Source organism: Ctenocephalides felis, unplaced genomic scaffold, assembly GCF_003426905.1.
Source record: "Ctenocephalides felis isolate EL2017-DRISC unplaced genomic scaffold, ASM342690v1 CF-g0.4_SCAFFOLD_00845, whole genome shotgun sequence".
NCBI classification, from domain to species: Eukaryota; Metazoa; Arthropoda; class Insecta; order Siphonaptera; family Pulicidae; genus Ctenocephalides; species Ctenocephalides felis.
The window spans coordinates 6,011,353-6,033,402 of record NW_020536999.1 but is presented as its reverse complement, the minus strand read 5'-3'; the positions used below and the strand labels follow the sequence as shown (position 1 = coordinate 6,033,402).

At 31.1% G+C, this 22,050-nt stretch overlaps 1 protein-coding gene across 2 annotated transcripts in view; it reads left to right on the top strand.

The window, feature by feature from the left end:
* LOC113370413 (supervillin-like) overlaps positions 1-17,771 on the top strand; it is an 85,941-nt gene extending 68,170 nt beyond the window's left edge. Inside the window, exons 9-16 of one of the 2 annotated variants that reach the window (XM_026611081.1) lie at positions 535-711; positions 2,585-2,771; positions 6,418-6,549; positions 9,094-9,247; positions 9,311-9,471; positions 11,757-12,185; positions 13,723-15,566; positions 16,919-17,771. In XM_026611081.1, the coding sequence (XP_026466866.1) occupies positions 535-711; positions 2,585-2,771; positions 6,418-6,549; positions 9,094-9,247; positions 9,311-9,471; positions 11,757-12,185; positions 13,723-15,566; positions 16,919-17,161 (3,327 nt within the window). In that variant the 3' untranslated portion in view covers positions 17,162-17,771. The remainder of the gene's footprint in view (positions 1-534; positions 712-2,584; positions 2,772-6,417; positions 6,550-9,093; positions 9,248-9,310; positions 9,472-11,756; positions 12,186-13,722; positions 15,567-16,918) is intronic. The other variant, XM_026611089.1, reaches the window with a different exon arrangement.
* The last annotated feature ends 4,279 nt before the right edge of the window (positions 17,772-22,050 follow it).

Genomic DNA, 22,050 nt, shown 5'->3' with positions numbered 1-22,050 from the left:
CACTAAGAATAACTAATTTTTCACTGAATGAAGGCTAGGCATATAGCCAAAATGTATGGATTTAAAATAAATTTTGGAAAGAAATTCATGTTTTTTATTGATGTTATGCCCGATTACTAGACTTTGTTAATATATATATATATATATATATATATATATATATATATATATATTTATGTTTGTTTGTGATAAGTTACGAAATTACTTTTGATACAATTTTGACTCATTTTGATACAATTTTGTAATCCTTTATAATATGTTCCATCTTACAAGATTATATTGGGTTTATTTCAAATATTGATCTCAATATTTATTATTGCAAACTAAATGTTAATTATATGACTTTAATGCTTTCACTTTTATTTTTTTTTAATTCTAAATTTTAGTTGATTGTTCCAGAATTAATTAAAATTGACTCAATATATTATAATTACTGAAAGCACTTAGCCACCGCAAAGCGTGCCAGGGACAGCTAGTATATATATATAATTTTTAAAATTGCCAATAGATTGATTCATTTTTTTATATTTTTAGGAGCCTTTATTGAGTTCGCCACAGCCTGCTTGCATTCTGCCGCCGCCTGTGCTGCAGCAGCAGCAGCAGCAGCAGCAAAATCAGTTCAATTCGCAGCAGTCGCAAATTGTTGCACAGCAGGATTCTCGAGCAGCTGTTTTGGCAGAACGATTGGAATGTCTGGAGACTGCTTCACAGGTAAATAGCTAAATAAATAAACAAAAAGAGTGCGCGTAAGGATCACACGCGATTGAAGTAAAACTTATTTGCTACTGCACAAGATGGCATTTAAGTGAAAATAAATATATCATGTAACAATTTTGAATAATATTTATTAGTAATATGGTAACACTCGCAATGCACACATTTATTAGTGTCGTCAACCATTATACACATTTATATAATGATAAATTATAAATTATATATTTATAATATCGTTAAAAATATGTATAATATTTAAAAACAATAATGTAATCAAAGTCATACTTCAAATATGACATGATCGGTTTGTCATTGTAAATAGCATTTAGGACTTGAACCTTCATTAGAGAAATGAAGTAATTGCTGATTAATAAATTTTATAATATTCGTTCACACAGTGTATTATGTTAAACAACGCCTAAACAAATATTGTTTTCGCAACTTCACTCATCATGCAATAATTGTGTTTGAAGAACTTCATGTAATTAAAATTAACATACATCATTGATTGCTTGTATTTTTTTCACTTTTTCGCTGGCGATATAATCTCATTCTTTGAACAGCTGTAATATCTGTCCTGCCTAAAAAATATTTTCTATTTTAATAACTTCAAAAATTTATAGAAACTACGAATAATATAGGCATAATTTCTAATCAGTAAACTTACGTTTAGTACACGGCACAAATGTTCAAGTTGTTTTATTATTTTCAAGGAACAGGGTAAAATATTCTTCTGATTCGGGCATTTTTCATTAAATCAAGATTTGTACTAAGATGTAACTTTAAAATGTTTATTTATCTATGCCGATTTTCTTGTTGATGCCGATACTCATACAACGACAGGTCTGTATTAACTGAACACGACGATTAATCACAATCGACCCGTATAGAAATGATATCATCGAGAGCGCATGACGAATCATTGACACTCGACTCTAATCTAATCTTATCTGCCGTAACGAACTTCTGTTGCATTTGTACGAATTTACACCCTAGTTGCGCCTAAAGAAGTTTTACTTCAATAATTATCTACATATATATAAAAATAAGTCGGGTTTTCCTTCCTGACAAAATAACTCCAGAACGCACGAAACGATTTCGACAATTTTGCATTTGTTGGAAAGGTCTCGGGCACCGCAAGGTTTAAAGCTAAGAAAATTAATGGTGCATGGCATCGTGCCTTAATGCAAATTGCTGGAACTTCACGCACCGTAATTAAATATTTGAGTAATGACATTAGTGAGAACTATCAGAATTATGCTTGGTCAAGTCAACGAGAAATTCTTGCCGGAAAGAATAATGATGTACACGCACTGAATTTCACCATTCAATCAAAAATTGCTGGCGATTTGGTGACATACCAATGATTCCGACTGGTCTTCCGTTTGACTTCAAACGATTGCAATTTACAGTTCGCCTTGCGTTCGCAATGACAATTAACAAATCGCAAGGCCAATCGCTTAGTGTTTGCGGGATAAATTTCAAATAGATTATTTATAAAATCATTGTTTTTCACATGGCCAGTTATACGTTACCTGTTCACGAGTTGGAAAACCATCTGCTTTGTTTGTGTTAACGTCAGACCAAAAAACAAAAAATGTGGTTTACCAAAGAGCACTTCAATGAAACGGATAATTTGCGGATTCACTTTCATTTACTTAGAGAAGTTCAACTAAAAAACACTTCATTTTTGTAATCGAAATAAATTCATTACTGTTAGGTAATGAAATCAAATTTTTCCTTTTCAAATATAAAACAAACTAGAAATTTCTTCATCTTTCTCTCGAAACCATCTGGTGGCGAAACGGAGTTCGTCGGATTTGCTAGTGTAAATATATTTATATGATGATATATGTCTATTATTATTTAGGGTTGGAGGAGGAGGGTAGCCCCGGCCGACGCAGGCAAATTCTCTGTCGCCGGCCGAATGCCGGCGGTGGAAAAGTCGCGGTCAATGTTAGCCGTTGTGGCCGGAGCAGGCGGAGCAGGAACACCCACGTCGAACGATCAGAGAAAACGGAGGTGTCCACCGATGAATAGATTCCGCAGCAGGACTGGTAAGTTATAAAACTTAAATTATAAAACTTAAGTTATAAAACTTAACTCATATTAAACAAACAACTGTCTTACTATGTTCAGTAAAATTCCCTGTTGAAAAAATAAGGTTTTTTGTTATTTTTCTAAAATTTAGCATTGGGTACTTTTTACCTCATAGGCTTGGTAGAAAAGAGTTTTTTTTTTATTCTATTTTCATTCTGCAATCTATAAAAATAATTATATTTAGCAGAGAATGCTGACAAGTGTTTACAATTGGTTGTTTACAAATTAGTACATACGCCCAGTGGTGTATCTACTATAGTTAATATATAAAAAGAAAAGAGATGTTCGACACCAAAATTGTTATTTTGCCTAATTTATCCATATTGTCTAAAATTAGAAAACCAATATTCATAATCGTGTAATTTATTGCTAATTTTCATAAAGTCTTCCGTGTTAAATTCTGGTTATGCAAATTGGTACAATGGAGTGCGACCAGTTTATGTACACACAGACAAATAAATAAATATATATATATATATATATATATATATGTGTGTGTGTGTGTATATATATATACTAGCTGACCCGAGTATAGGTATATGCTAAACAATTTCTAGAGAATCAAAAACATTATTACTTTAAGTGTATGAGGATGTGTTGTTTGAATGCAATATAATACAATGTTGTATTATAAAAACAATAAACCCCATTAGTTTGTCTATATTCTGACAATACAATTAAACTGGAAGTTTTATACACTTTTCATAGAAAACATAGTATAATCCAATCCATGTCTTTTTTGGTCTTTTATTGTGGATTTTTAAAAATAACCGTTTATCTCCGGATAGAAAGGCCTTGAGAATCAAAGTTATAGCTGGTTATACATCTTTTTCCCTCTACTTTCAAATATTGTTGTTAAACAATGCTTATCTTTACTGGTTTTTAACACATCGGTGGTGGACCTTTTTAACCCCGGACCTTCATATATTACTATCTATTCTTCGATAAAGTCTGAGAACAAAATGTCCCTTTGATCGAACCAAATTTAGGTTCTGAATTTAAATAACTTAAATAAAAAATAATATAACCTAGAAAATGTTTTATAAATACCAATGAGTATATAATTAGTCAAATGAGATCTTTCAGAACACCGTGTTTTAGAAAAATATGCCAAAAAGTGCATTTTCATATTATCTTTTCATTTTAAAAGGTTAACATTTTGAGTTTCTAGTAACACTTGCGATCCGTTTAATAACGTTTTTGTGTATAAATAAAACTACAAAAAAAAACTACTTACTACAATTTAATAATAATTAAATAATATTCACGTAAAACATCCTATTAAACGTCATTGAACATCATCTGTCAAAAACTTTTGACATTTGACGTATTAGCCACCTTCCATTGTTTCATTTAAATTGCGCTTCTACAAAAATTTTCAAATTAAAAATGTAAAGTTTCTACGCGATTTTAAAATAATATCTCACCTTTCCGACCATCTCTGGATTGGCACGAATTTTTCAAGACTAAGACTGGCCAAATCGGTGTATGACAAAGACTATTAAATAGTTTTAGAATAAAAAATGTTCAATGTACAAAATGAAGTAATTAGACTGCACTGCATTTTTTATTACATTAAATGCAGGATGCAATAATAATAAATAAATTCGCAATGACCAATAACCGTATCATGTACATGTAATGTGTAAAGTAACCTTTCACTTTCTTATCCGTCGACATATTTGCAATACGTACGTGTATAGTCACACTTATCGGAAATTATCGAATCGAAATCATTATTTATAGATATACACACACACATACTAAATTTTATTACTATCAATGCATTTTACAAATTCTTATGAAGAAATTATTTTAGTTTAATAAAATAGGATTCAGCAAAACGTCCTGAATAATGGGATTTAATAAAAATTACTCATTGGGAAGGCATTATGTCGTAACAGAGCTCAAGAAATAGCGTTGTCATGGCAACGTTCATTTATGCTTATTTATTGGTAGTGAAACTGTAAAATGTCTATTTGCCGTGCTATCAGGCGTCTTTTACATATAAACACAGCAAGGAAAAATGTCATGATAACAGAATACGTACGTATAGTCACACTTATCAGAAATTATCGAATCGAAAACATTATTTATATAGATAGACACACACATAAAAACATGCACACTAAATTTTATTAATATCAATGCATTTTACAAATACTTAGGAGGGAATTATTTTAGTTTATTAAAATAGGATTCTGCAAAGCGTTCTGAATAATGAGATTTAATAAAAATTACTCATTCAGAAGACATAGGGGGCTATTCTGTCGTAACAAAGCTCAAGAAATTGCGTTGCCATGGCAACGTTCTCTTATGCTTATTTATTGGTAGTGAAACTGTAAAATGTCTATTTGCCGTGCGATCAGGTGTCTTTTACATATAAACACTGGAAGGAAAAATGTGATGATAACAGAATATGTGCGTGTATAGTCACACTTATCAGAAATTATCGAATCGAAAACATTATTCATAGATACACACACATACAAACACACATACTTATATGTGTAAATATTTATATTAATAATGTAGATTATGAATCCGGCTCTGTACGGATAAGAGACATGGACTTTAAGGGAGACTGATAAAAACTGCGGCGTAAAACCTTTTGGTCAAAGTCTTTTGAACGTTTTGGCATACCTTTAAGGGGGTATTCTAGTGTAGAAATTCAAAAAAATCGTTTTTTTTTTATTTCATTTTTTTTTTAAAGTTTAACTATCTAAGAATATGGGTACGAGAAGGTTTTTGAAAATTTGAATTATTTTCGGAGATATAGGCATTTTACTGACTCGGTCTCCATACTGGTTTGGCTTCACGTAAAACTTTAAATGCGTTTTTCTCAGAACAGACTTTTTCAGTACTGTTGACACGATTTCTCGAGTTCTACTCGACCCATTCACTTGAAATGTTCAGAGAGTCTTGTTTATAGACCTATCTATAGCCCGAACTAGGATTATCCCCAAATTCCAATTTTTTACTATTTTTAAAAAATTTGAGAAACTCAAAAAAACAGTAAAAAAAACACTTTTTTCTTCAAACAGTCGCCCATTTGTAAAAAAAAATTTTTTACTCATCGCTAGTTAGGGCGATTGCGACATCATTGTAGATTAATAATTTTTTAACTTTTTGCATTTCCGATGGCTAGGAGGGCTGAAATCATGTCAAGACTGAGGTGCCATTTTTTTGAGACCACCCACTTCATTAGCTGCCAGTTTTTACAATTTTCAACTTTTTTATTTTTTAATTTTTGTTTAGTATTTAAATAATATTAATAAACAAATGGTAAAAAAATGGATAGTGAAAACATGCATTGCTTTCTTTTACGACACTTTAAAAATGACCTAAAATTCATCGCTCTACACTAGAATACCCCCTTAATTACATGGATGTGTGTGTGTATGTATGTGCGGATACAATTTTTAGTCGACGGTTTCGGGAGCACGGATCAACATTTAGTTGGTCAAAATCATTATTAATTTGTATATGAAGAGAATTATTGGCAGACAAGTAGATTGATAGACGTAGCCATATAATTTATATACAAATCACATTATTATTGATTACATTACCTTAAAATTTGATTTTCTATTTTTTTTTCAGCGATCTCTTCCAACACGAGCCCAACTGCAACTGGCCCCAGTTCTGCGACGCAGTTGACGAGCACTGTTTCCGGATCGCCCTTCAAGAGGAGCATTTCTGCTCCGGGAGCACCCGAACAGGACCTCAATTCCGGTAAATAAAATATAAGTAAAAGGGGTGTAACCTGTGAACTTTTTTACTGTGCTCCAATTTGCTTGTTATTTTGGAATCTCTTGAATCAAGTTAATTCTAGACGAAGTACGATTAATTGTAATTTTGGTGGAAATGGCACTCATAAAACTATTCGATTTAAATGAAAAAAAAAACAGGTCCATAACACTACTCAATTTAAAGCTTATTATGAGCACTATAAAACCTCATTTTTATGTCTAGCTTAATATTGTTCCTAGAACACTTTATAAAGCACCGATTTATTAAGATTAGGATTAATATTAAACTGACCATTCGTCCCGCTTTGGCCGAGACAATTCCGGATTTTTACCTTGTGTCCCTGGATTTCTAAAAGAAATATTTGTCCCGGATTTAGATCTTTTGCTCCGCGCTGTCTCGGTTTTTCAAAAATTAAAATTAAAAATAACAATAATTATGAAAACAAAGGAACAAGTGCTATTTTCTCCAAAATTATGAAGAAAATTGAATAGAACTTTATACAACGCCCAAAAGCAAAAAAAAAACGTAGAAACAAAAACCGCAATTTTGTTTAATAAAAAATGATTCATATAAAAACCTTTTTTTTATTAACTTCCCGTAGGGTAAGTTATTGTAATGGGCCGAAAATCGGAATTGAAAATTTTTACATTTCTCGACGTTTTGAAGGTTTCTGAACATTTTACTGGCATACCTCAGAAAAAATGGATGTGTGTGTGTGTATGTGTGTGTGTGTGTGTATGTATGTATGGATACAAATTTCCAGTCACGTTTTAGGGCGCACGGATCAACCGATTTGAATGGTTCAAAAAACATTCGATTCCTATTGATAGGGAAAAGAGCTGATTAGTTTTTGGCAAAGGCAGGTCCAGCCGTTTCGGAGATACGGAGCAAAAAGTGCGGAAAATAGAAATCGAATTTTTGAGAGAACGGAGTATCCGATTTGAATGATCGAAAAAACATTCAATTAGTAATGATTGGGAGAAGTGTTTATTAGTTTTTGGCAAAGGCAGGCCCAGCCATTTCGAAGATACGGAGCTAAATATGTAAAAAATGGCAGTTTTTGAGAGAACTAAGCGTCCGATTTGAATGATTCAAAAAACTTTCTGCTTGTCTTAACAAAATAATTGATTTTGGAAAAAAAAATTTTTGTTCGATTTTTTTTTTTTTTTTTAGTTTTTTGTTGAAACAAATAATTTCAACTCTGCAATTCAGTTTATATAATTCTTATAAATATTAGACAATGTTACAATATTTATAATAATCTATTTGAAAACATTCAGTATTCCTCGAACATTTCGTTACGGTACGGGAAGTTCCAGCAATTTGCCTTAAGGAACGATGCCACCCACCCCACTAGTTGTATTCTTAAATAGGATCCCTCCCTTCCGACCCGAATAAACATAACGAAAAAGTGCCATCCCGGTTTTGACTTAAAAAAATATGCTCACCTTATTATTGTAATTTTCTTCATTACATGATTTTTGTTAAAATGTATATTTTTGGAGATATTTGAAAAAAAAACTATGAAAAACGCTAAAAAGAAACGAATTTTCAGTTGTCAGTAACTTGAAAAGTATTTGCTGTTTTGAAAAATATTATGAAACATTTTTATCTCGCAATTAGTTCTTTTATCGATATCCGACGTTATTTTGTAAAAAATAAATTTTTCCACTGAGAAGGGATTTCATCCCCACAGGAAGTGGCAAAGGAGTCTAAATTATTTTCACATTTGAACTTGACAGTAAGATGAACCTAATTCCATAAATTCATACAAATTGGAGCACAGTAAAAAAAATTCAGGTCCAAAACGCTCCTATTGACTTGAGTAAATATTCCGTATCCAATGCCAAATATATGAATATTTGACACAATGACACTTCTAAATAATTTTTTGAATAAGTAATTTTTTATAAACACGACTGCATTTAAAAGTTAAAAAATAATAATCAGTCGAAGTGAATTATAGGCTAAGTTTTATGTGCGATCGCTGACAGACGCATGCGCAGACTGCATCACCTGCTAGATGTTGACTGTAAATCTTATATTATTTTAATTTCTGGCACATCTCAGCTGCTTTTCGGCAATAATAATGTAGTCATTACATTTTTCTCCTTCATAATCATGATTATATTATATTCTAAGATAGCCTTAGCCTATAAGTGGATAGAAATGTTTGGCAAATGACAGTCTTTATTTGTTTTTAATGTCAAACTAAGCTTCAAATATTTTCAAGGTCAAACATGATAAGCGGTTTTTTGTAATTTTTTCCATTTATTTCTACAATCTAACTTTCTATGAATCTAAAAGTTCTAGAAATTTTCCCGATCAAATTTCAGGAAGATTCATGAAAATCCGAATTATAGTTTAGGAGGATTAACCATTCATACATAGTTACATAATCTCTTTACTTATTTATTATCTTTAATTACACTCTCTATTCCTACCATCATATGTCGCTATACAATAGTTACTCTTTTTTATTACGTCAGCGTCATTTTTAACATATTTGTTGTGTTTTTTTTTCAGATACAGGAGGTGTGAGCGTGCCGATACCCCGTACAGACGACGAGACATTCAACGCGTTCTTCCTGAGCGCCACAGAGACTCCCCCTTCGAACAATTCTTCTGTCGAGATCGACAGCGTCGACCTGGACGCGGTGTCTAAGGACGCCCGACAAATGTAAGATGGTAAATGACAAGTATTTTCTGGAGATGTATTTAATGTTATTTTTTTATTCTTTAGGCTGGTTCTAAGGCGCACTGTGCAGGCACAGCGTGGCAGACGCGCCGGTTCGCGCAACCCGGTTCGAGCCCTCGCCCAACGCGAAGACCTAAGGGACAGCTACGCCGAGGTCAGGACTGATGTGGCCGATCGGGAATTGAAGAGGATGAAAGTAGAAAAATGTAAGACAAAGACATTCATCCATGTGTTATTTTTAACTTCCCGTAGGGTAGTATAGTAACGGGCCGAAAATCGAAAATGAAAATTTTTACATTTCTCGACGTTTTGAAGGTTTCTGAACATTTTTAAGGGGCATACCTAGAAAAAAATAGATGTGTGTGAGTGCGTGAGTGTGTGTGTGTGTTTTGTATGTCCGCATTTTTTCGTCCACGTTTTGGGCGCACGGATCAACCGATTTGAATGATTCAAAAAACATTCCATCCCTATTGATAGGGAAATGTGCTGATTAGTTTTTGACAAAGGCAGGTCCAGCCGTTTCGTAGATACGGAGCAAAGATTGCAGAAAATAGAAAGCGAGTTTTTGAGAGAACGGATCATCCGATTTGTATGATCCAAAAAACATTCAGTTCGTAATGACAGGGAAAAGTTGTTGTTAGTTTTTGGCAAAGATAGGCCTAGTGGTTTCGGAGATACAGAGCTAAATGTTAAAAAAAAAATGAAGTTTTTGAGAGAACTGAGTGTCCGATTTAAATGATTCAAAGAACTTTCTGCTTGTTTCAACAAAATAATAGCTTTCGGGAAAAACATTTCTCTCTTTTCTTTTCTAATTCTTTTTTTTTTTTTTGAATATTTTTATAATTTTGGATTAAAAATTCTAAAAATTACCCAGGCTAAGCACAGTCTAAGCGCCACTCTGGTACAAATGTTCATCCAAGTGCGTTTAGACTGTTTATGTACTGGAGCACTTTTTCAATTTTGTCAAAAAAAACTATTGAAAAATGTGAAAATGCCGCCAAGCTAAGCACAGTACAAATGAAAATGTCGCACAGAATTATTTGCAAATGCCTTTAGACTGTGACTATACGGGAGCAATTTACCAATTTTGTGGTAATTACGCAACTATTTTTTTTTGTAATTGAATTCGAAATAAAATGACGATTGTTAATGTTCTGGAGATAAATTGATTATTTATGATTTACATTTGATTTGCTCAGATATATCAAGATGGCAAAAATAATGAAAGTTACTGAAAGTATTTGTAATAATATATTTGAAAACGTTTAAAATTTTTCGAATATTTCATTACGGTGCGGAAAGTTCCAGCAATTTGCCTTAAGGCACGATGCCATACACAACTTAATACTGTAAAGTATTTTTAATAATATTCATAAATTTATTTGTTATTTATTAAATTTAATTATTGAAAAAAAGTAATAAATGTGCTAATTTGCATTATGGAAATACTAAAGTCCGCATTTTAAATACGAATTGTTCAAAGTTTTAATTCCAAGTGTAAATAGTAAATTTTAAGTAAATTTTATCTAGTTTTTACAGATGTAACTAAATTTAAATGTCCGGGAAGAAATTTAAAAGTTATTTGAAGAAATGTAAAAAAATGTCCTAAATCCATATAAAGCAAGTTATCATAATATTCACTATTATCCGCATTTCAATTACAAATTATTCAAAATTTCAATATGCAAGTGTATAAAACTGTTTATACCAGATTTAAGTAAAATTCATCCAGTTTTTAATAATGTAAATGAATTAAAATGTCTGCGTAGAAAATTTCAAGTTATTTGAAGAAATGTAGAAAAAATGTCCTAGATCCATATAAGGCAAGTTATCATAATAGTGAAATCCGCATTTCGATTACAAATTATTCAAAATTTCATTATGCAAGTGTATAAAACTGGTTATACCAGATTTAAGTAAAATTCATCCAGTTTTTAATAATGTAAATAAATTAAAATGTCCGGGAAGAAAATTTCAAGTTATTTGAAGAAAAGTAAAAAAATGTCCTAAATCCATATATGGCAAATTATCAAAATACTAAAGTCTACATTTCAATTACAAATTATTCAAAATTTTAATATCCAAGTGTATAAAACAGTTTTTACTATCTTAGTATGTTATGGAGATGATTTACATTTGATTCGGTCAGATATAACAAGATAATAAAAATAATGAAAGTTACAGTAAGTGTAATAATATATTTGAAAACGTTTAAAATTTCTCGAACATTTCATTACGGTACGGGAAGTTTCAGCAATTTGCCTCAAGGCACGATGCCATACACCACTAGTTAAAATTTGCTTTTAGAAAATACTCCGACTTAACGTGTTAGTTCGCTTTCAATTATGTGTAATAAATCCACTTGGAATACTTATAAATTAATTTATTTTTTATTGATTAAGTCGATTATTTACACATTTCGGGGGAAGTTCATGTAACTTGCCTCAAGGCAAAATACCAATACCAACTAGTTTTATTTCTTTTTCCCCAGTGGCTAAAGGCTCTTCCATGGCCGTAGAAGCGTTGGCAGGATTAGCAAGTAAAGAAGACTTCACTGCAGTAAACTTACGAAAGGCCGCAGCCAGTGCCTCGTTCACCATGGTCCCTCACAAACCCCTAATGCTGATACAAGTCAAGGGCAGGAGACACGTCCAGGCCAGGCTGGTTGAACCAGTAGCCTCCAGTATAAATTCTGGGGACGCCTATGTCCTGGTGACACCCGATGAGGTTTACTTGTATCTAGGATTATATTCAAATGTTATCGAACGGTCTAGAGGTGCGGATATCGTGCAGTGTATACAGCAGAAGAAGGATTTGGGGTGCTCGAGTGGTGCTAAGGTTTATACTATCAATGAGGAGAAGGTGATGGTTGGGCAGAGTGTTAAGAAGTTTTGGACGCTGCTTGGATGCCCTGAAGGAGGTAAGAAATTGATCGAAAATTAAAAATTTTATTTATCTTCACGTTTCAAAGGTTTCTAAAAAACATTCTATTCGTATTGATAAATAGACGTGCTGATTAGATTTTGGCAAAGGCAGGTCTAGCCGTTTCGAAGATACGCAAAAAGAGCCAAAAATCGTTATTCAAAACGGTCCGATTTGAATAATTCAAAAAACATTTTTTTTGTATTGACTAAACGAATAACTGTTTAAATTTTTGGAAATGCCGGTCCAGCTGTTATGTACTCTCAATTATTAACTTCCCGTAGGGTAAGTTATAGTAATCGCAAAAAAATCGAAAATGAAAATTTTTATATATATTTACGTTTCAGAGGTTTCTGAACATTTTGGCATACCTTAGAAAAAATGGATGTATGTGTGTGTATGTGTGCGTGGGTATGTGCGTGTATGTATGTGTGTTCAGAAATTTTCGTCGACGATTTCGGGAACACGGATGAAGCGATTTGAATAATTCAAAAATATTCCTTTCGTATTGATAATGAGACGTGCTGATTAGTTTTTGGCAATGGTAAGTCTAGCCGTTTTGAAGATACGGAGCAAAAAGAGCCGTTTTGCTTGTGTAAATTTCGTAGTTTTGAAAATTTTCAAAAAACAGATTCAATCAAAATTTTGAAAAATGTCAAAATTTAAAAAAAAACGATTTCTTACAAAAAAGAATGTTTTGAAATTACAAAAAAAATGGGATATTTTTAAAAATTTCCAAATTCTCAACAAAATCAAATGTTCGAAATTTTTCAAAATTTTCAAATTTCAAAATCCTAAATTTCAAACATTTCTAAAATCATCAAAAAAAATAAAAAACAATTTCTTACAATGAAGAATATTTCGAAATTTTTAAAAAAAATTGGATATTTTCAAAAAAAAATCAAATTTTCGAAATTTTTCAACATTATCAAATTACAAAATTCTAAATTTCAAAAAATTACTAAAAATGGCAAAATTAAAAAAAAAACGATTTTTTACAAATAATATTTAAAATGATCAAAAAACAGATATTTTCAAAAAAAGATTCAAAAGTTTCAAAAAACAAAATATTTCAAAATTTTCAAAAAAAGGGAAATTAAAAAACAATAAAGTTCCAAAAAAATCAAATTTTCGAATTTTTTCAACATTTTCAAATTTCAAAATGTAAATTTCAAAAAATTTCGAAAAATGTCAAAAATGAAAAAAAAACGGTTTTTTTGCAAAAAATAATATTTTGGACTTCTCAAAAAAAAAAATTCGGATTTTTTAAAAAATTTCCAAAAATTCAAACTTACCGGAAAATTTTCTAAATTTTGAAAAAGATTCAAAATTATCAACAAAATTGTTTGTATAATACTCTCGTCGCTCAATTTATAATTTTCATTTATAATATATAATCCAAATGAAATTATCGAATTTTTAATTACGGTACGGGAAGTTCCAGCAATTTTCTTTAAGCCACGATGCCATGCACCAATAGTTTAATATTTAGCACGACTAGGTAATATTTTTACTAGTTTATATTTCCTCCCCAGGTAAGCCCGTCAAAGCCGGTCACCCCGACGAAGACGAGTTGTATGAGTCCGGCATAGTCGACACCAACATGGCATACGAGCTGCAAGGCGACGAACTCGTGCCTTTAGAAAAATATTGGGGCAGCATTCCCAGAATATCAATGCTGGACCCAAGTAAAATCCTGGTGTTCGATTTTGGTTCCGAGATGTACGTGTGGAACGGCAAAACCGCCAGCATCGATGACCGCAAAAGTGCTTTGAAATTGGCCCAGGAATTGTGGGCTGAGGGCTATGATTACTCGAATTGTGATGTGTGTCCTTTGAACGTGACGGAGTTATTAGGTGACCGGGGTATGCGTGATGATGATGTGGTAAAGGCTAAGAAGAGTGATAGTAGGCCCGAATGGGCTTTGATTGGTAAAATCAATCAGCACATGGAAACTGTGCTGTTTCGCGAGAAGTTTTTGGACTGGCCTGATTTTTCACGTGTGATCCAGTCTAAAACTTTAGACAACGGTGAGGAAAAGAGTGCAGATGCTACTATAGATTTATCACCGTGCAATGCCAAAACCATGATCGACACAAAACCTTCCCTGCCCTCGCTGAAACTAGAAACCGATGAAGTCGGTCGCGGTGACTTTCATTTCAACGAAGAGTTGGGCAAGCGTTGCGAGATCACTACAGTTAAGGTCACCGTGTGGAGGGTGCAAGAATACAAATCCAGCGAGTTCGATGACTCCAAAATCGGGCATTTCTATTCCGGTGATGGTTACGTCGTCCGGTGGCAGTACCTAGTTTCTGTCACCGGTCGCGAGTTGGGGGGTAAGCCGTCCCGGCATTCCCTATCCGGGCGTGATCGTTGTGCCTATTTTTGTTGGCAAGGACGCACCGCCACAAATATTGACAAAGGTGCTGCAGCTTTAATGACTGTACAATTAGACAAAGAACGCGGTCCTCAAATCCGGGTTGCACAAGGCCGAGAGCCCCCGGCGTTTGTCAACTTGTTCTCAGGCGGTATGATTGTGCATGAGGGTAAACGCGGTGAGACTCGGAGTGATAGGTATAGACTATACACTTGCCGGGGTTGTGTGCAAAATGAGGCTGTTTTAGAAGAAGTGCCTTGTAGTATGCGCCAACTGCGAAGCAGGGCTTCTTTGGTCTTGGTGGATACTGAGAATAACACTATTGTGGTTTGGCATGGTGCACGCAGCTTGAAGCACGTAAAAGAAGTCGCACGAGCGGCTGCAACCAGACTACAAAACACCAAACCCCAAGACTTATTTTCATCGTCAACCAAAAAAGTGACTTTATCCGAAACAACCGAAGGCAACGAAAACAACACATTTTTGGAAGCTTTAGGCGGTTGCAACCGTAAACTTTACGTATCCATGATAAAATCAACAACCAACACATTCGACTACACACCAAGACTCTTTCACTTATCCAGCATCTCTGGAACCTTCGAACCAACAGAAATCCTGTGTCCTTTACGTCATGATACCCTGCACACTCCATTCCCGTTCTCCCAAAGAGACTTATACTCGGTGAGCCAACCTGCAATATTTTTACTAGACAATGAGTCGTCTCTGTGGTTATGGCAAGGCTGGTGGCCTCCTGGACAGGACATGGACGATGATACGGATTCTGCACTTTTGGGTTCAGACCAGACTGGTTCTGGTGCTGTTCGCTGGCAGGCTGAAAGGAGGGCTGCTATGCAGACTGCAGTCGATTATTGGAAGGTCAAACATGGTTCTGCGAAGGATGTTAAGGGATATCTGGTGTGGGCTGGTCTGGAGCCTTTGGAGTTTACGAACTTGTTCCCGGTTTGGCAGGACAGGGACGATATTGCGGAAATTAACATGAAGGTGAGATAAAGGACCGAGTTTTATTTATTTTTTTAAATCAACTTGCTTTGCTAATTTCAATTTTTTCACCAATTGATATTTTTTTAAGAGTTTTTGAATTTTTTTTTGTACAAAATATGAGCAATTTAAAATTTTTGCTATATTTCGAATCTATTGAAAAATACCTTTCAAATGATACCCCACATGCCAACAAAGATGGACTCTAATTTTTTTGAAGTAAAACTTCTTTAGACTCGTTTGATATAAATTTATTAAAAGTGTACATTTTTCGGACAAATCACATGGTTGATTTTAGTATTCGCTACAAAACGTTTTACACATTTCACATTTAAAACAGTTTTTCAATAATATTTAAGAATGTAATAAAATATAATAATAAAAGTAATGATTTTATTATGATATACTCATTTTTTTTTATAAAAATCGTTTTCTACTCGTTGAGACCTTTCAAACGATACCCCACATGCTAAAAGAGATGAAAACTAATTTTTTTGAAGTAAAACTTCTTTAGACTTATTGAACGTTTTGTTGTAAATACTATGTAAAATAATTAATAAACGGTGGTAAATAAAAAAAAGTAGACTTTTTGCAATTTTTGTACGGTATGCATCAAATTTGCATTCTGTTTAAGATTAATATACATATTTGTAGTATCAAAAGTATCTGAGTAGTATAATATAATATTTTTCTATAAAAATCGTTTTCTACTTGTTGAGACCTTTCAAACGATACCCCACAAGCCAAAAAAGTTGCTATCTAATTTTTTTGAAGTAAAACTTCTTTAGACTAACTGAACGTTTTGTTATAAATACTATTAGGGATAATTTATAAACGGTCGGACATGATAGAATATGAAGGATTTTGAAAAAATTTTATGTTTTGCATCAACTTTGCAACTTTTTTAAGATTTAATATACATAATGCTTATATATAATACTAAAAATGTTTAGTATTATAATTTTTTTATATAAAAAATATATATAAAAATCGTTTTCTACTCGTCGAGACTTTTCAAACGATACCCCACATGCCATGAAAGAGACAACTTAGAATTTTTGAAGTAAAACTTCTTTAGACTCGCTGAACGTTTTGTTTTAAATAATATTAGAATGAATTGATAAACGGTCGGAAATGAAAGAATATGCAATATTTTTAAAAGGTTTTACGTTTTGCATCGACTTTGCATCAAAAGTACCTGAGTAGTATAATATATTATTTTTTTATAATCGTTTTCTACTCGTCGAGACCTTTCAAACGACACCCCACATGCCATAAAACGAGACTTGAAATTTTTTGAAGTAAAACTTCTTTACTCTCCAGATTGTTTTTTTATCATTTTTTTCTTTTACCAGGAGGGAAAGAAAGCAGGCGAGCCCATATCCCTCCAAGGCGAGCTGTCTCAACTGACCTGCTCCACCTACCATCCAGACATCCTCCTCCAAAGACCTCTACCCGAAGGCGTAGACCCTACAAGACTAGAACTCTATCTAGAACCAAGATACTTCAAGGAACTCCTCGGACTTACCAAGGAGGAATTCAACGAACTGCCCACGTGGAAACAGACGAAGGTCAAAAAGGACAAGGGTTTATTTTAGACTTTTTTACACATTTTTTATATTTATGATATTATCGAAAGGCAAACGACGATTTTTTAAATAAATGTTGAGATTATTATTAGTTTTGGAAACGTCTTTTTGGATACTGCCTCGGAAAAGTGATACGCGAAATTTGTATAGATTTAAAAAGTAATGTAGCTTGTAAGTATATGCATATTTATTCATTTTTATATATATGATATGATGACACGACAAGGTAACTTAATCGTAATCGATAGTTTTATTGCTAGATGAATTTTTTTTGAGGTCTTGAGATAAAAAAATACCTTGATATAAGAAAGTCTTCAGAAACAGCTCCAATTTTTTCATGAATGAAAATCATTTTTATTTTCTACTCATCGAGACCTTTTAAACGATACCCCACATGCCATAAAACACAGAAACAAAATTTTTGAAGTAAAACTTTTTTAGACTCGTTACGAATACAAATTCGTTGCAATGTTACTGCTTTTGAATAACATTGAAAAACAAACATAAAAAACAATAACAATCGAGTGTAAATTTTCTGGGCAAATCACTTAGTTAATTTTAGTACTCGCTACAAAAGTTTTACATTTACACATTTTAAACAGAAATAAAATATAACAAACTAATATTTTTTGTAATAATAATGTATGTAACGTTTATAGTACTATATAAAGTTTTTATTATAACATACACTTTTTTTACAAAAATCATTTTCTACTCGTCGAGAAACTAATTTTTTGAAGTAAAACTTTTTTAGACTCGTTTGATAGAAATTCATTAAAAATGTAAATTTCCTGGACAAATTGCTTAGTTAATTTTAGTATTTGCTACAAACACATTTCAAACAGTTTTTCAATAAAATATTACAAACTAATATTTTTTATTTTAATAAAGTAATAGTATATATAACATTTTTATTACTATATACTAATTTTATTACAAAAACTTCTTTAGGCTCGTTTTATACAAATTCATTAAAAGTGTAAATTTTTTTAGCAAAATCACATAGTTAATTATAGTAAACACATTTTAAACAGTTTTCAAGAAAATATAACAAACCAATCTTTTTAATTTCAATAATATAATAGTATATATAACGTTTTTATTACAAATACTAATTTTTTTACAAAAACCATTTTCTATTCATCAAAACCTTTCAAACGATACCCTACATGCCACAAAACACAGAATATAAATTTTTGAAGTAAAACTTTTTTAGGCTCGTTACGAATACATAATCGTTGAAACGTTACTCATTTTACGTAATATTAAAAAACAAACATTAAAAATAATAAAAATCAAATTTGGAGTTGTTTCTGAGAACTTTCTATATATATAATTTATATTATGTATAACTTTTTTCAACTTTACTCAAATATATAATTTAATTCAATATAATCTCAAGACCGATTAAAATAACATTTAATATTAACAGTTTTTTTTTAAATATTAGCTTTGATATAAAATAAATGTGCCTTGAATTTTTCTAAAGTAGACACATTTATAATTCATAATTAAACCGATCTTCCAACTTTTGTACATTTATATATATTTATATATATATATATATATATATATATATATATAACGTATATATATATATAAATGTATAAAAGATATATGTATATGGCATCCTTGTATAATAGCACAATAATTTTATATAAGTGTAAATCTAGTCTGTTGAAAAATAATTATTCAAATATCAGACGATAATATAATTATTATTAATAATTTAGTACTTTTAAAATATATATATATATATATATATATATATATATCATTTATCCCTTCATTTACATGTTACCATTTTAATCAAAATCAATGAATTTTTTCCTCTAGCACTCGATAGTGCCAAATTATTTGTTGAGACTTAATTTTCTTTTTTTATAATATATTATCATCGACGCAGATATAGTGTTTGTGTCGAATAATTTTATTAGTCTAAGTATATATCATGTAACTGTTGTTTTCTTTTTAAAATGAAATACTTTATGATAAATTATTTAATATCTCATTTTATTTAATAAAAATTATAATGGAAATATATAACGTTTTATTACTTTAATATAAATAAATACAATTAAGTTACATAATATAAATTTATATATATATATATATATATATATATATATATATATATATATCTACAAATGGTGTGGTATATGTGGTATCGGGTGGTGCACAATGGGCAAGTGTATACCGTGAGCAGCAGCCCTGGCCCTGGCCTTAGCGTGTTCGGCAACTATATGGGCATGGGCCTGGGCCTGTTCGTGGGCCAGGTGGGCCTGGTGTCTCAGATGTTGGGCATGCAGTTCGGCCCTGGAAGAAAAAAATATAATAGACATAAATTAATAAGACTAGTGATGACAAACATGCATAGGAACAAAAAAAGGTGTGTTAATAGATAATTTATTGGATATTTTTATTTTTATAAAGTAGTAAGGGACGTATTTTTTATATGTATTTAGTAAAGAATAGTGTAGATGTATTTTTTATATGTATTTTGATTTCTAAAGTGTTTGATATGTGTAAATATTTAGTTATGAAAGGAAAAAAGTGAATTCTTTCTGAACACCCCACTTCTACGAAAAGTATGAAATAAATCAAATTTTTGCATAAAAATGTAGGATTTTGGTAAATATTTTGAAATTTTTGCATAAAAATGTATGATTTTGGTAAATATTTTGTTATAAAAGTAAAATGTGGTTTTTAAAATATTTAAATAAGTGTATAAATGTATAAAACAAAGTTTTTATTAGTTATCAATAGTTCCTTAAGAAGACATTTATTTAACTATGGAGATATCCCACTTCTGCAAAGCGTTGAATAAAAAATTGACAAATGTAGTAAATAAAGAACGGCTTTTAGATCAAAAATTGAAAAATCTAAATATATATATATATATATATATATATATATATATATATAATGATAATTACAATATTATACTCATAGATAAAAGATATATACTTTCCAATTTAGTAATTTCAAAAATTAAGCTTCTTGGCGCGGAAAACCAGCTGCAATTGTTGCTAACTTCAAGTGCGTTTTTGTCCATGCAAATTTGACGTTAAACGTTCGTATTATTTTAATTGTGTGATATTTTATTTATTTTGCTGTTAATTGCGATTGTAAATAAGGTGAGTGTTGTTTTATTTAGTAACAATAACAAAACAATATATTGTAATATTAATTTGGAGTTGTAAAAGTGAATAATTGTTGATAAAATGTCAAAAGTTTTTGCCTTGTTGAAAACAGAAAGGACATTACTGTTTTTTCTATTTTTAGGCAAAAATTCATGTTTTTGAAGAAATATATATATAACTTAAAACAGTTAGTATTTAAAATATTTCAAAACTACCAATATTTGTTGATAATTTGATAAATTGATAAATTCATTAAAATAGTGTGTAAGTATATATGTAAACCAAAAGTGTTAAATAGAATTGATTTATCATATTTATAAGCACATTTTCTTACTAGTTTTAATGCCACTTCTAATTCATCTTATTTTATCTTCTAGACAACAAAAAATTTGATTTGAAATTAAAAATTAAAAAAAACTGTTAAAATTTTTAAAGTGTGTGTGCAGAAACATACAAATTTTGCAACATGGTACGATTTGTAGTAAGTAATATTCAATTCTTTTTATTAATTATTGAGTATATATATATATATATATATATATATATAATGATAATTACAATATTATACTTTCCAATTTATTAATTTCAAAAATTGATCTTTTTGGCGCGAAAAATCCAGCTGCAATTGTTGCTAACTTCAAGTGCGTTTTCGTCCTTGCAAATTTTGACGTTAAACGTTCGTGTTAATTTAATTGTGTGATATTTTATTTATTTTGCTGTTAATTGTGCTTTTAATTAAGGTAAGTGTTGTTTTATTTATTAATAATATCATTACAATATTTTGTAATAATAATCTAGAGTAGTAGTGTTTAATTTTTGGTAAAATGCTAAAAGTTTTTGCCTTGTTGAAAACAGAAAGGACATTTTTAATACACTTGATATTGTAGCAAGAATATATGTTTGCATTTAACAACTATATTGTAATAGTAATATAAAAAAATATTGTAGTAAAAATCAGTTAAAACATCTTATATATCTAATGATAATTTGATAAAATTATATATGAAACTCGAACGCCTAACAAAATTATTAAAATTGTGTCAAACAATATCTATATATATATTTATACAGTCACATTTCATTATTAACTTCAATTTGGACTTCAATTTATCTTATTTTATCTTACTCGATATAAAAATTTCATTACCAAATCTTTCAACTAGTTTCTTATACACATAACCTCAATATATCACCAATTTGCATTTCTCATATTCTATTATCTAATCATTTATTCTTTTACCTGTGATGTGCAGCCTGGGCTTGGATATGAGCATGGTGTGCCTGAAGAGCTGCTCGATGTCTCGCTTCATGTGCCAGGGCTTCGTTGTGTAAATGGTGAGCATGAAGGGCTGCTTCGTGGGCTAAGTGATCGATGGCACAGTAGGCTGGTGCTGATATCAAGAAGAACATGCAAAGCTGGGGGAAAATAGAGTTTAAATACAACAGTGATTAGAGGTGAGTAATTCGATTAGTTTGGTGAATACATGATGCTAAGCGTGTTAAGAAATGTTAATTCTTAGGATTTATTGCATTTCTTGTTTTATAATAAGAATTAGTTATTGAAGATATCTTGAAGCGTTCAAGAACACTGAGCATGTTAAATTATTGAAAAAGATTTCTAAGTGTGGATAAGGAACTAAAAACAAAAATTCCTAATGCTCTTCTTTGTAATTTGAATATTATATATTTGGAATAGAAATTAGAATACTAAATCCAAATAAGATAATTTAAACTAACTTTTTATTTAAGACTTTG